The sequence below is a fragment of the Gymnodraco acuticeps genome, unplaced genomic scaffold (genome assembly GCF_902827175.1).
Source record: "Gymnodraco acuticeps unplaced genomic scaffold, fGymAcu1.1, whole genome shotgun sequence".
In the NCBI taxonomy this organism is placed as follows: Eukaryota; Metazoa; Chordata; class Actinopteri; order Perciformes; family Bathydraconidae; genus Gymnodraco; species Gymnodraco acuticeps.
Window position 1 is genome coordinate 4,393,729 of NW_022990238.1, and position 14,094 is coordinate 4,407,822.

The 14,094-nt window shown below is 44.0% G+C and overlaps 1 protein-coding gene across 1 annotated transcript; it reads right to left on the reverse strand.

Moving 5' to 3' along the window:
• Nucleotides 1–1,750: 1,750 nt before the first annotated feature.
• metrnla (meteorin like, glial cell differentiation regulator a) lies at nt 1,751–9,896 on the reverse strand. Its single transcript, XM_034219444.1, has 4 exons — nt 9,505–9,896; nt 7,129–7,517; nt 2,780–2,839; nt 1,751–2,656 (listed from the first exon to the last, which is right to left on the reverse strand). The coding sequence occupies exons 1-4, from the start codon at nt 9,603–9,605 to the stop codon at nt 2,343–2,345; spliced, it is 864 nt and encodes a 287-aa protein (XP_034075335.1). The 5' UTR covers nt 9,606–9,896; the 3' UTR covers nt 1,751–2,342.
• Between the last annotated feature and the right edge of the window lie 4,198 nt (nt 9,897–14,094).

The window sequence follows — 14,094 nt, forward strand, 5'->3', positions numbered from 1 at the left end:
TTACAATGAAATCTGACCTGGCCCTTAAAATTGCAAGCGATTGCATGTGCATTTTTGACAGATTAGTCAGAATTTCAAATGAACTACTCCCAGTGAAACTAGAAACACATTCTTTAGAAGAAAATCTCATGAAATGGGGTTCAGAAACATTCTCTAAAACTGCCTTTTATCTTTGATTTGTTTGCCCATGGTCGGCTTATCAAGCCTCTAGAAAGAAAGTGCAGTATTAGTGACAATAGCTAGACATTATAAAAGAAGGAACAATTGCATCTTTGTTGTGCTGCTTTTTTCTTTTACAACTCATGGACATGTCCTCAAATGTCATGCACATTCTTGAACTTGAAAAGCTGGAACAAATGTTTTTTTCCCCCAAAAGAGTTGCCTGTAGATGCAGTGGTCGATAAATCACATTCATTAAAAGCAGCTCTAGTGAAAATAAATCCTTATGAGAGCTAGTGGATGCTTCCCCAGGGAAAGTAAAGAGCTAAATTGCACGGCATCATGGGAGTACACTACAGCTCAGTAGGTCACTTTGAACAGTGATGCATATATTGATTATTTTGCATAGGAATCACCTGAAGACCAGCCTGGTGTCAAACAGGCTTACTGGCCGGAGGAAGAGAGCTCTAACAACCAGGACAGCCCGACCAGGGAAAACCACCAGCCAAGTAATGCCCGCTGACCTCCTCTTCCTCCTCCTCCAAGGCTCCTGGTCTCAAAGCCAGAGTGAGAAGGTTCATAGAAAGTCATCGTTTCCATAGAAACTCTGTTTGCATTTCCCAGTGAGCAATTCAGGGACCGCTGGCTTTCAGCTGGAATTCAGACATTCAATACACAGAGCTGTCTGGAGAAGCAATTGTCTATGTGGGGCAACTTTTGAAAGACATTCGAGGTGCATTTCCGTTTTAAGTGAAAAGGCAGACAAAGAGGGACCTGGCCATGAACTGGATGTCATCTTAACGGGCCTGGCTCACAGGTTGCATCTACTGTTACGGCAGCACAGCTCTGCGCTAAAATAACCTGCTCTGTTCCTTGTTAGATTCCAGGTGATGTGGATATTAAAGTCTTCATTTAAACAGGGAACCTGAGCACAACTGTATATGCCAATCAAAATGTGCAGTGTGGTTGGAGAGTGCTGCGTGCCCAGTCACAGGGCTGTATTCAGGTCTGTCTTCAGTCCTCTCTCTCATACCAGACTGCTGCGCTGGAACAAAGAGGCCTTTCACATTGACCTTGACACACGGCCACCCCCATCACCACAGGAACCAACGCAGAGGAATCCACTCCAACTCTCTGATATCAATCTCTACCCCTGGCAGACGGCCCCGGCTAAAGGCTGAGGTGAACCTCGGAGCAGGGCCTAATGCACATCATACGAGTGTGTTTTTATTCCAACAGAACAGGGGGGGGGAATAACCTGTTCGCACTACTGAGAGTATTTCATCTGATATGAAATGACCCACCATTTCCATATGAGGCTGAAATTAAGGGTTTATAGCACAAGCTAAATTAAGGCTAAAGCTAGCCGTATCCTGCATTAGTTCATCTGCATATTATTTTCTAAATAAATTGATTTTTTTGGGACTAAACGAGTCCACGAGTTACCAACAGTCCAGAGAGAACCCTCTTTAAATCCCTCGCTGCCAAAGTAAAAATCCCAAAAAACAATGACCTGCTAAAGTTTTAAATTTGCCCAGCGCAGATTTTGTCAATTATTTATTTAACATATAAACAGACATTAACACACATCCAGGGAATAAAAACTTTTATTCTCAAAAAGGCAAAAAAACGTATTTGCTTTTTTAGGGGTTTTTTCTTTAACAATTGTACGGCCTGAAAAAAAAAACACCACGAGTTCAGGCATTCAAATTGTGGATCATTTTTTAAACAAAATAAAAATAAAAACGCTTTTACTTTATACATTTCTGTCATAAGAAATAACTTCAAAACTGTACATCAAGCTATTTTACAAAGCACACAGAGCTCCAAAATATACAATGTTCATTCACATTTTATACAAATAAAAACCAAATGAGGGTTTGCTACATTTAAATCCTGGGAGTTCCTTTGTCTGCGAGAAAGGCAGTCCGGACACATTCCTTGTTGCATCACGTTTGACTTTTCAGAGGCGAGTTCATCCAGCATGCTGCTTGGCAACATTCAGAAGCTCCAGTCTTTGTCTCCGAAGAGTCACATGACAGCAGAAGAAGAGCGAGGCTCCGGGCCAGTCTGTCGGCCTCTCTCTCTCTCCTTAGCATGAACACTTGGTTCTGCTCTTCTTCCCCCCCCCCCCCCACTCAGTGAGGACATGTCATTTTTCCAAGAGTGAGCAGGTAAATCCCTCAGTCCGTCTCCACATGACAGGGGTTGGTCCCCTGCTGCTCTGCCTCGTTATACAACCGCAAGAAGTCTTTGTAGCGTGGGGCGCAACCCATCCAGGCTTCCCCAAACCTCACAGTCCCGGTGAAGAGGAACTCCCCCTCCCCAGCCCTCACCCCACACTGCGGGGGCATCTTGATGCTGCCAGTCCACCTCCGCACCCTCACACCCCCGGATGCAAAGACGTGGATCTTCTGTCTGTAGAGGCGGCTGATCTCCACAGTAACTGTCGAGTGCTCCTCTTCCTGCTCCACCCTCCTGATGCTGCCCCGGCCCACTGAGAACACCAAGCATGAACACAGGATTTAGGTACGGGTTTTATTTCATGCTACACAATATGATGTTCTCATGAGATAGAAACAGTAAGACTATTATTCTCCCAAACAGTGTTTTAACTTACCAAAGTCATTGGTGCAGACTGCGAGGAGCACCTCAGTGTCGCTGCAGGGATGACAGGGTTCTGAAGGGACACAAAGAGAGAAAGTGGATGAGTTTGGTAAAGCACTACAAAGGAAAATTCAGTCCACATAATATTGAACAGGTCCACCACTTTCTACTTAAAGGGGACCTATCATGCAAAATGCACTTTAGTACGTCTTTTATACAGGAATATGTCAGAAAACACAACCCTCTCTCTTTTCCTCCATACCCAAATCTCTAAAAACGGGGCTGCAACGGATCTGATACAGACTGATCCAGATTTGAAATTGTTCTGAAGTCAGAAACTGGGTGCTCCGCCTATATGGGCAACTCTCTACCTATCAGGGGAATGAGAGGTTGCCGTGGCATGGTAACATGATGCTCGTGCCTCGCCCCCCTCCTTTACAGGGGGGCGTGGTCAGCTGCAGCTCATTTGCCACAGAATCAGCCCTTGTGAAGACAGGGCTGGAATAGAGCAAATAGAGGGAAATGAGGCATGGCTAAAATGCATGATCTGTTTGGTATTTTGAAAAAAAACTTCACAGACATGTTTTGTATAGGTATGGCTCTACAATATATTATTCAAATATAGCATGATAGGTCCACTTTAAAATCAATAAGTATAGAATAGATAGAATCGGAGGGATGAAACCCTCTTCACACATGCAGAGCACACAGTGACATTTGTTCTCTCCTTGTAACCCATCCTAGTACCAGGAGTCTAGTACAAGTAGCAATGGGCAGCTAGTGTACAGCACCCGTGGAGCAATGGGAGTGAGTGGGGAAGGGGGTTGTCCGGTGCCATGCTCAAGGGCACCACGGCAGGGCAGGAGGTGAACTGGGACCTCTCCAAGTAGCAGTCCACACTCCATATTTAGGTCTGGTCGGGGACTTGAACCGGCGACCCTACGGCTCACAGTCCAAGCCCCTACTGCAGTGTTTCCCATATATCGATTCATTTGTGGCGGATAATATATCTTTTTTTTTTGGTGTAAATTGTAAATGATAGTTTTTGGAGAATAAACCCCACAGATCCTCAACTCCGGTGTGTCTCACTCATTAACAACGCAACACAGAGCAACAAGAACGTTGTCTGCTACAGTAGCCATGAACTTGCATGTATTTTGTTATTTGAAGGGGGGTGGATGCGTGGGCCACCCGAACACGTTAAGGGGCCTCTGGCTTGTCTTGATAGAATCAAATGATGTGGGAAACACTATACTGACTGAGCCACTGCATACTACTTCCTACTAAATCACCCTGAAGTTTGACACGACCAGCAGACTGTTCACACTGAAGTAAAGCCAAGCTAAATGTATCTACATCACATGACAACCGGTCTGAGCTACACTCTGAATGAAACCTGTATCACAAAAGGTACACTACCTCTTCAACTTTATTTTCTTTTTCCAGTATTAAAAGTTTAAAATATTTTAGAAGAAGTCACTTGCCATCATTCCCATTTAGTTTATCCAATGCTTCATCATTTGTTGTCCACCATTGAACAGTCTATAGAGCCACAATTCATTTTAGGGTGGCTGAACATTATTTACATTATACTGGATAGTATCTGCCATTTTGAACATTGCCTGTGTTTACCTAACAAACACAAAGTCACACACTAACAACTGGGGTCACAGTCATTTCCGTCCCTACAGATGATTATTTATTTACAAAGTCGGCAGAGCAGAATTCAGCTGTCATGAGCTCCTTGTTTTAACACCAAACAGAACTGGGCATGCTGCTCAACAAAAAGTTTATCCACATAAACACTGCTGAGGGGTTTTATGCTTGTGGGGGGCGTTCGGTCAGCTTCCCCGCCACAAGAGTAGCCCCTCGACGCTCCGTGACAAACAAGGACCAGATGAGAAGTTTAGGGGAGCACAGACACGAGGAAAGGCTAAGTTGCTGACCTGAGCTCTGTTAGCACTTCAGCAGACCTGCTGGGACTGAAACAGTGAGCACTTTCTCAACTACAACATCAAGTAGAGTTTTGAAGAGCTTTAAAAGTGAAAATCACTTAATAGTAGGCAGATCCCCACAATGCCTGGTCTTAAACAATAGAAGATGGCAATCAAAAGGGTATGCTCTCATAACAGAAGGGCAAAAGATTTGTCAAAAAAGAGAAATGTAGAAGTCTGCCCCGGGCTACATTTCCCCCGCAGAGCAGCAGCTCAGCCGGCCCGCCTCCAGACTGTTTTATAGCAGGAGAAAGGGCCCTAAATGAGAGCAGACAACCAATGATTAGTTGACTCAGGTGGTCCTGCGGCTGGCCGGGATAGAACGTCTTTATTAGTCCTAGATCTGCTGTGGTTTTCTTTTGCGGCAGAGAGGGGCAGGTGGGGAGCAGAGGGAGGGGTGCCGAGTCAGCAATGTGCAGAGGTTGGGTCAGTGGGTGTTCATCCATTAAATGAGAAAAATAATGATTAAAGCAGTTAACTCAGGTGGATTTGGTGCACTGGAAACCACCCTAGCTTACATAGTCTGGTGTGAAATGTTTCTCATTTAGAAATGTGGAGAGTAAATCTGTAGACCATTACTTAATTGAGTCCAAAAACAGAGATGAGTGCCCTCTGTCATCTGTAGGCGCTGGAGCCTTATTTTTAGCTGGCTTGAGAGTATAGGGGTGAGGGGTGAACATGTCTTAGGTCAGCTTGTGTAGCAACACGAGGCTCTGCCGCATCACCAGAGAGGTCGGAGGTCAAACAGCCACAAGCTCGGACGGCTTAAGAACAGCTGGAAAGCCGGGAGACTTCAGAGCGGCCGACCTCGCCCAGAGCCGAGTGCAAAGGCCCTTTGAAGTGAGCCTGCGTGCGGCCTTAGCATTAGAAAGGCCCAGAGCCCGGCGCTAAACCCAGCCGTGTTTTTTCTTTCCACCAAAGCAGAGGCGAGCAGGGCTCACATGTCAGACATGAAACAGAACCACAGGAATGGGCTGAGAGCCGAGTCAGCATCCCTCTCTGGCCCATGCACATCTGATCAGAACCACTTCACAGGAGCTGAGAGGGAGGAGTGGTAGAGGAGGGGAGGAGAGGCACGATGTAGTGTCCCTAAAACATCTGGGCCCCGATGCATTCCACTGTAATGGAGCACAACTCGCTAATACCATTCGGCACAGACGTGAACCACTTCAAACGTTCAGGAAGAGAGAGGGAAGATATATGAAGGGGAGAGGAATGAGAAGGAAAATACTAGAATGATAAATGGACGAGCAATACATTAAAAGAGAGGTAGGAAATAGTGAAACAAAGACGGAAAACAAATATGAGTTAAGTGATCTGAAAGGGAGGCTGAGGGAGTGACGGCAAGAAAAGAAGGGAGTGGGGGGGAAATAAGCCTATATGCTCCTCCAAACATCTGGTTGGAGATGCATTCCAAGTTAACGGTGAGCAACTCAATCCCAGCACAGCGGGTCGGAGAGAAGAGGGAAGAGACGGGAGAGAGAAGGAGATGAGAAGAAGCAAAGCGGCAATCAATCCACCAGCCCAGGCTTCAGATGACACGAGACCACTGTCTTTATGAATCATCCCGATGCGATCGGAGGCCACATCACACACACACAGATTATACTGCAGAGCTGAGCGGAGCACACTAATGTGGCCAAAACAACTCCACGCTCACTGCTCTCTGCATTTAACCCCCTCTCTGTGCTGCGCCAGATAATGACGCAGGATGTGGATATGTGAACCCAGAGAGCCCGTAAAAACATATGTGGGCCCAATACTGCTCTTATTTTGCTTGAGGTGGAAAAGAACACAGTTGCTTGCACAGTTGCGCGGCTTGAAACTGTGCAGGTTTGGCAGGTACGCAGCGTGAAAATACACGGTTGTTTTTCAATGGAGGCCCCCTGTTTGGCTGTGCCTCTCCACACACACACAAAAAAAACAAATCTATTACAGCTAAGAGCCAAGTCAAATCAAGCATGAATGGATTTTTTCGTCCTGGAAAAGTACCATAGAGACTTAAAAAGCTTCGGTTTTTTGATGTCTTGATACTTATAGCCGGCATTTGATTCAGACAAGAAATACATTCCCTTAAAACCAAAATGTACAGACAATGTGACCAGAGAAATGGACTTTGGCTTCAGTATTAGCAGTCTGCTGGAACAAACGTTGAGTTTCCTACTATTAGCGTCCAACTTAATAACAGTTTCCACCAGTAGATGGCTGCATTTAGTGCACACACCACAGGGACACAGCACAAAGAGAACCAGACACAGAGGGAATGATTCAAAAGCCTGTAGGTCTTTATAATGGCTTCTCAAATGAAATACAATGACCGACAGGTTAGCATCGAGCCGTAAAGCATCATGGTGGAAATGTGTCTTACCTTCCAGTGACTGTGCATCTGGTCCCAGCCTGTCGCTGACCAGCTCGTACTGGAACTCTGTGATGCGACGGCTGATGTCCAAGTGCGGGACGGCCTCGATAAAGAGCGCCCCCTCCTGGATACTGAAGCACTGCACCTTGCCCTGAGCATGGTCCTGTTCACGCAGCAGTAACCGCAGCTTGCCGTTGCGGTCCAGGTAGATGTTGGTGCCGCCGGAGTCTGCAGAGGGTTTGATGCAGACGGAGAGGCGGGCTGCGGCGGGGGAGACAGTGTTGGGCCGCAGGTTGACGATGATGGCCCCTGTGGGATAGAGCCACTCCAGAGAGCCTTGGGAGCAACGCAGGTACACCTGCTCCACATCCCTGGCGTGGCTTTCATGGGTCAGACCACTGCAAGTAAAGAGAAGGAAAGACGTCAGCCGACATCGACCACTCGAGAATCAAAGTGGCAGGGATTGTTTAGAATTTCTGAAAGTGTACAATTACACAAAACCCTGCAATGTGGAACCTTTTAATGTGGAGATATTTTAATCTTTTTAATTAGGAATTCAGGATGTTATTCACAAGTCACTAATATTAGCAGGAAGAGGCTTTAAAAAAGGAAATATTGGCATCAGCCACAACCGAACATTTCCTCCAAAATGACAGGCCAATATGTTAGATAAAAAGTTAAAAGGGCATGTTTTGCATGTGGACATAGTTTAGGTTGTTCCTTATTGGCCCAGTGAATGAGTTCCTTCTGGATGTTGTGTTTGGATATAACTATCAGAAAACTGCAAGAATTAGTTGTGGGTAAAAAATATCGGAAAATGTAATATTGACAAAAAATACTGTGCATTCCTGCTTTCATTCATCATGAACAGATTATTCAGTGATCGGAAAATAATGGTTTGGTCATTTACAGCCCGAGATACCTGACCAAGGTGAAGGCCTCTGGCACACTGTAGGGGTATTATAGTAAACGCCTCCTGAAGCATTAATGGCTGCCTGTGCGCAAGACTGGCTGCATGACCAGTCACGAGCCGCAGCAGCCAAAATTACCTCAGCTCACACACACTCCCCCCATACCACATTATCCTCCCCGAGCTTTGGCAAAACGCACCACTGGCAAGCTGCCTTGGGGAAGAGTTTGGAAGCAGAAATGGATGAATGGAGGGACACAGGGGCTTCTGGGCAGACAGCGACAGCAACAGTAGCCGGGCCTGCTGCATGCAAGTGCAAATGCAGGTCACGCACCGAACCTCCCCTTGCTTTCAAGCCACCAAAGAGACTGGAAGAGACTTGTCCGGGCAGCACTTCGGACTCTGGCGCCAGCATGACCAAATGACTCCCTCCAGAACTTAATGCCTGGTCAGGGTTCAAAAACTCCTGCCTGTCAGTCATTCTGTGGCAGAGCCAGAGGCAGGAAGCCATCAGCAGTCCACCAGCATGTGCATGCCAAGCTAGTGGTTTTGACTTTGGGGGAGAAACGCCCAGCTTCCTGAAAATGAGATGCTGAAATTCAAATTTGCCATAGATCTAAAGTAACCCATGGCATATGCTGAACACATGCAGCTGAAGCCTCATAACCAGGCTCTCCTCAGCACGCCTCTAATTAAGTCCTTTCTAACTTCATCACTTCTGCATGCAATTAAAGGAGATTAGTGAAGAGTCTCACTAATGAACAACAGATTATTGGTTTGGGCTCAAAGTGCTGAATATCTCCTACCCCTCCTGAGTGGAGGATGAAAAACAAAACCACACTATTTGAAGCACAGCCTCTCAAGCGCAAAAAGAGAGTTCAGCAGATGTTTGATGGAGGAAACATTTTCCAGTGTGCTGCTTGAGGTTTTAGAAACTATTAAAAAACGAAATGCTTAAAACGGTTCTGTGGAGATCTGTGCATGCAATCCTGTAAATATATCAGTATTATTTGTGTTGGGGGGAGGGTCAAACCTTTAAATCTAAGTATGTACTTACCTAGGTTTAATTATATATTATAATAATTGTGCATACTTTTTATACGAGCAAGTCCCTAATAACAGGCCTAAACGCATTTGTATTGGTGAGTCATATGTTGATCAAATAAGTTTGTCATTCATAAATTCAGCATACCAATAAATCCTGCCCGTCTGTGAAACTGTCGTATGCCCGTTCTCATTCCCATTAACATCACAAAACAATAACAGATTATTCATTTAGGCAAGACATTTCTTTAATATTCTTATCCTGCCTTAATGTAAGACTTATTCTCGTTTTACTCCGCTGCCTGATTTCAGATCGCCGCGCTCGGAGTCTGAGTTTCGGCCACAGTCGCCTCAAGTCGCTGCAGCTCACTTACTTTCAGACTAATTTTTATCGACATTTTACATCTAAAAAACAACGGGGTAAACCTCACCTGCCCTTCCAGCTGCACTGGTCGCTTGAATACTGGCAGAAAGAAATCCGACAGAGAAGGAGAAGAGGCAGCAGCAGGGAGGCCAACATCGGGGTGAGCATGTTTATCTCGCAGCTAACTTCGCCTCTTCTCGAGCGAAACTGTGATGAAGTCCACCGCCGTATTTCCAGCTACATAGCGTTTCCATGTGCCCCGGTCCGCTCGGTGCTGCTCCCCGGTTATTTCCTGTGATTCTCAGGAAGTTTCAGGTGAGTAACGGCGCGTATTCAAATGCGGTCCGTAAAGCCGAGTCCGGACAGCCCTCCGTAAAAACTGTGGAGTGAGTTTAACTCCGACTCTGTTCCTGCAGACCTGACTGCTCTCCACGTCACACCCCATCCAAAGCACTTTATCACTGCGCTGCCTTCAGGGGCTCAGCAGAGACTCCGATTTCCTAGTCTTTCAAAAATAAAAGGACACTTGTGCATTGCATGTAAAACAAATTGGTTTACGGTTTTGATTTGAAACCTTTGAAACCAACACAACTGAGCTACTCAGCTATTGGTCAAAATTAAATTTGAACTATTTCGTTTTTTTTAAGAGTTCTATTCGTTAAACATATTATGTGAAACACTCCAACAATGATTGTTATCTTTACAGCTATTTACACATTATGTGTGAATTGTATGTTAATTGTCTCTCATTGTTATTCCAGGATGATAAGTAATTGTAATCACATCATTTCCTCATACATGCAAAAAGCTGGTCTTAAGTGTGTGATTCTTTATTATTATTGATTAAGTACATTTGAGAAAAAAGGTTAAAATACATTCTCTGGCATTTTTGCATTCATTTAGTTACATTTGAGCATTTCAATTATGATAGAAACTTCCAAAGCCCATTTTTTTCTTTACTGAGCGTTTTGACATAATCCACTTGACAATAAGTGTAAAAGTTCCCACAGCACCTGAAGTGAGCATAAAACTCAAGAATTTAGTTGTTTTTTTTGAGGAAAAATTGCATTTATTCACCTTTAAGTAAACAGCGTTATTTCCATTATTAAAAACATGTATACAAACATACAAGGATATGCCAGAATAGTCCTTCAACCTTTGAACATCTGTAAAACCACATCATGCAAAGAGTCATAATAGAATGTGAAATGAAAATATGAATAATTATTTATACTTTGCCATTGATCCATAACTTTATGACACACAAGTCCCAACCAAAGTTTAAGATAACACTACTGAGCTTTATAATTCAGTCTTGTTACCAAGTTCAACAAGAGCTGCACAGACTTGTGGGTCTGTTAACCACTGGGTGCATCTGTAAACATCAACTACTTATCGCTCATGTATCTCATCGCTCATGGGCTAGGGTTTCTCAGAAAACAAGATGTTTTATTTGTGTATGGCATAGAAACTGGTCCAACAAGGAAATCCAGAGCAGTTTGTAACTGCTACATTTCCTCTCTGGTTTCGTAGGACTTTGGATTGGTTGTGGCTTGTTTTTGATCGACATGTTTGCATTACTGACCTGACATGCAGGGGGCAAGTCTCAGCCTGGGCAACATGCCACCAAAGCACCCCACAAACCTAAGATGAGTGTGCGAAAAAGTTTTAAATTTGACTATGGAATATCTCTTTTTGATCAAATTGATAAAACTCCAAGAAATGTCAGACTTCCCATTGAGCAACTTTGTAATGTTGTGTGTATTTTTGTCAGTTGATGAGAAGTGTGTCTGGTTTCTGTAGTCCTAGTTGTACAGGCTGTCTGACAGTTATACCTCTCGATGAAGTAACAGAACCAGACGTGTCCGAACAAGATGTCTGAGGAGCCGTCACGATTGCACCTGCAGTGTTACACCAGAGCTACACCTGTAAGGATTTCTCAATTAGTTCATTAGAATTACACAATTTGTTTTCTGAATCCTTGTTAAAGTATAAGGTTAAAGGGGAATTTCACCCATTTTACATATCAAAGGCTTGTCGAGTCTGACTGTATTTGTGATAAATAAGTTGTATAAAGCCTTTTGTTAATCCAGAGGAAGCTCAGTGGGATCTGATTACTTGGCTCCAGTGATGTCGCTTGGGTCATCGTCTGTTTGGGCAGAAGACTACAAATAAATAAAAAATCTGGAAGTATGGAGCTAGCTACTCATGGCTGCTTGAGGCTAGCAAATCAATGCAATATTAGCTGCTACTATCGCCAAACAAACCATAAAGTTTGACTGAACTTTTGGATGTTAAGTTGCATTGTGGGTAAAGGAGGTGCCATATTTTGCCACAGAATGAGAGAAGGTGTTATAAAAATGATATTTAGTGTCTTCTGCTACTTACTTTTTTTAAACCGTTCATCTTAAAATCGTCAATGTTAAAGTGCTAAATCAGTGTTGTACTCTCTTAAGGAGTACATGCTAATATTGACATTTTACTATTTTTATACGAATAAATAAATAAAAACCCTTTTTTAAGGTCACTAGATAGGAAGGTTTTCTGTCTTTATCTTGTTTTAGAACATTGTTGGTAAGGAATAGTTTGGCCTTTGAAATTTCAGCCAGACTCAGCCATAATATCTATTATCTGTGGCCCCGGGGAATTGTGATGGACATTTTTACTGTTCAGACACATTATAGATTACACATTTAACCAACAAATAAAATAAGTCCTTGATACTCTAATATGTAGTTGCAGCCCTAAAGTCTGGTTAGCATGACTGTCTTTTATCGACTTAATCTCTACTACTGAGTAATAGTAATTAAAGTCTTCCCAGAAGAGAGTGTTTGTTATTTTCTTGTTATTCCAGTTGCTTGATCACTTGCTGTTGGTGTTTGTTATTTTCTCTTGCACTGCAGCTTAAAGGAAGCAGGTTTAGCTCTCACCCTGCACCTGTCAGAAGATTCACTCTTGGTGGAAGGGGAGAGTTGGGCACAAGGGCGGGAAATAAAATAAATCGATGACAGATTGCAAGAGTCTTAGAAACAGACAGTGAATCCTACCGTGTTATAGGTTGAAAGTTGGCACAGAAACCATGACGTTCAACAGAAAAGCAGCGAGGTGCAGTTTGAATTATTAGAGGATTAGGAGGTAAACATGTGTTACGTAGCCAGGGATAGTGGAGTTTAGGGAGGCAGGGAGGGGGAGGCTCCTGAAGTTTGATGGGGGGAGGGTAGGATTGTTTTTTTTGTCAGGCTTGTTGTCCCAAACTCTTGCTGAGTGTGACTCACTTTTATGCCCGGGGCTAGCCTCCAGGTGAAAAAGCAGTCATAAAGTAAATTAGGCGGCTGGCAGGATGCGTTTTTTACGTGTGTTTGCATGTGTAAACTTGTGTGTGTGTCCTCACTGTCTTCTCTTTCTTACTTGTCACTGTTGGAAAACAAGAAACCAGGCATGTCAATGATTAAACAATAGCAGAATATTTTTTTCGTTAAACAGCGGATTCTGAACAAACCCATTGTTTGCACTTTCTCCTCTGGGTTTTAAAATATACAGTTTATTGGTCCATTTGGCTGAGATCTTTGGCGGTTGTGACCGAAAGCTTGCATTGAGTTAATTTTCAATAACCTTTACCTCAAATATCAAACTGTGTTCCCTCAGAACCAGTTTCATGAAGACTTTAACCGCTGCTCTTCTTCAGAGCCAGTCTCAACCTGTTTCTTTAAGTCTATATCTTGGCCAGATAAACTGCGAACTGCAGTCACACAAGCATGTCCAATATCTTGTGGTATGCAAAGGCAGAAGCTGATATCATCGAGAGGCCGTCTGCCTGTCATCATCCCTCTCTGGCTGCTTTCCAGACTGTCAGAATTGCAGCTGCAGCTCAAACCTGCATGAGCATTTCTCCTAGTTAACAGGAACCGTGTCATTTTGAAGTGTCTTCCTTATCTAAAGACAGACATGGTGTGTATCTCTTCTAACACCTTGCTTAAACAACATGCTAATAAACATAGTGTACATTCCAGCTTTGCAGCCCACAGTGTCTCCATCATCAGCCCCCAGTGTTGTATTGCTAGTAGTGAAGTCCATACAACAAGTAAGTGTGAAAATATGTGGGAGGAAGTGAAGTATGCAGCAACTGGCGCATCTCGCTAAAAATTCCCTGAAGTTGTTGTAAGCCAGTGAAGACAAAGCCTGTCTTTTGTTGCAGCTCTAATGGTGATGTATGTGGAAAAAACACATTGAAATACAGAGAAAAGTGACGCCAAAGTGGAAGAAGCCAGAACATATCATGGCTTTGTTGCTTGTGTATCTATAGCAGGCCATGTGAGGGTTTGCAGAGGAGATTAGATGTTGCAGAGGCCTCAGCTTAGCGACATGCTCAAGAAGTCCATGCTGAATTAGCCCTTGATGCCTTCAAGCTGTTTCCAACACCCTGCTATCAGCTCCTTCATATCCCTGTCTCTCAGCAGCACACAGAAACCTGAGGAACAACAGCGCCGAGAGCTCAGAGGAATTTGGGTCAGGGCTCATTTTGACAGGGCAGGTGGGCATCTCTTATGAAAGCAACATAATAAAAGTGAACTTAACTCCGCTTTGCCTTTGAATTTCACAGAGATCAGATATGGATTAGACCTGCAGATCCAGGTGGTTTGAGGCCAATCAGCGACCA

Bases quoted from the DNA above. Each gene is read 5' to 3' on its own strand.
- metrnla (XM_034219444.1), bottom strand. From the start codon at position 9,605: ATGCTCACCCCGATGTTGGCCTCCCTGCTGCTGCCTCTTCTCCTTCTC. The intron at 2,840-7,128 runs GTAAGACACATT...GTGTCCCTTCAG, and splicing joins AGATGCACAGTCACTGGAAG to AACCCTGTCATCCCTGCAGC. The intron at 2,657-2,779 runs GTAAGTTAAAAC...TGGTGTTCTCAG, and splicing joins AGTCTGCACCAATGACTTTG to TGGGCCGGGGCAGCATCAGG.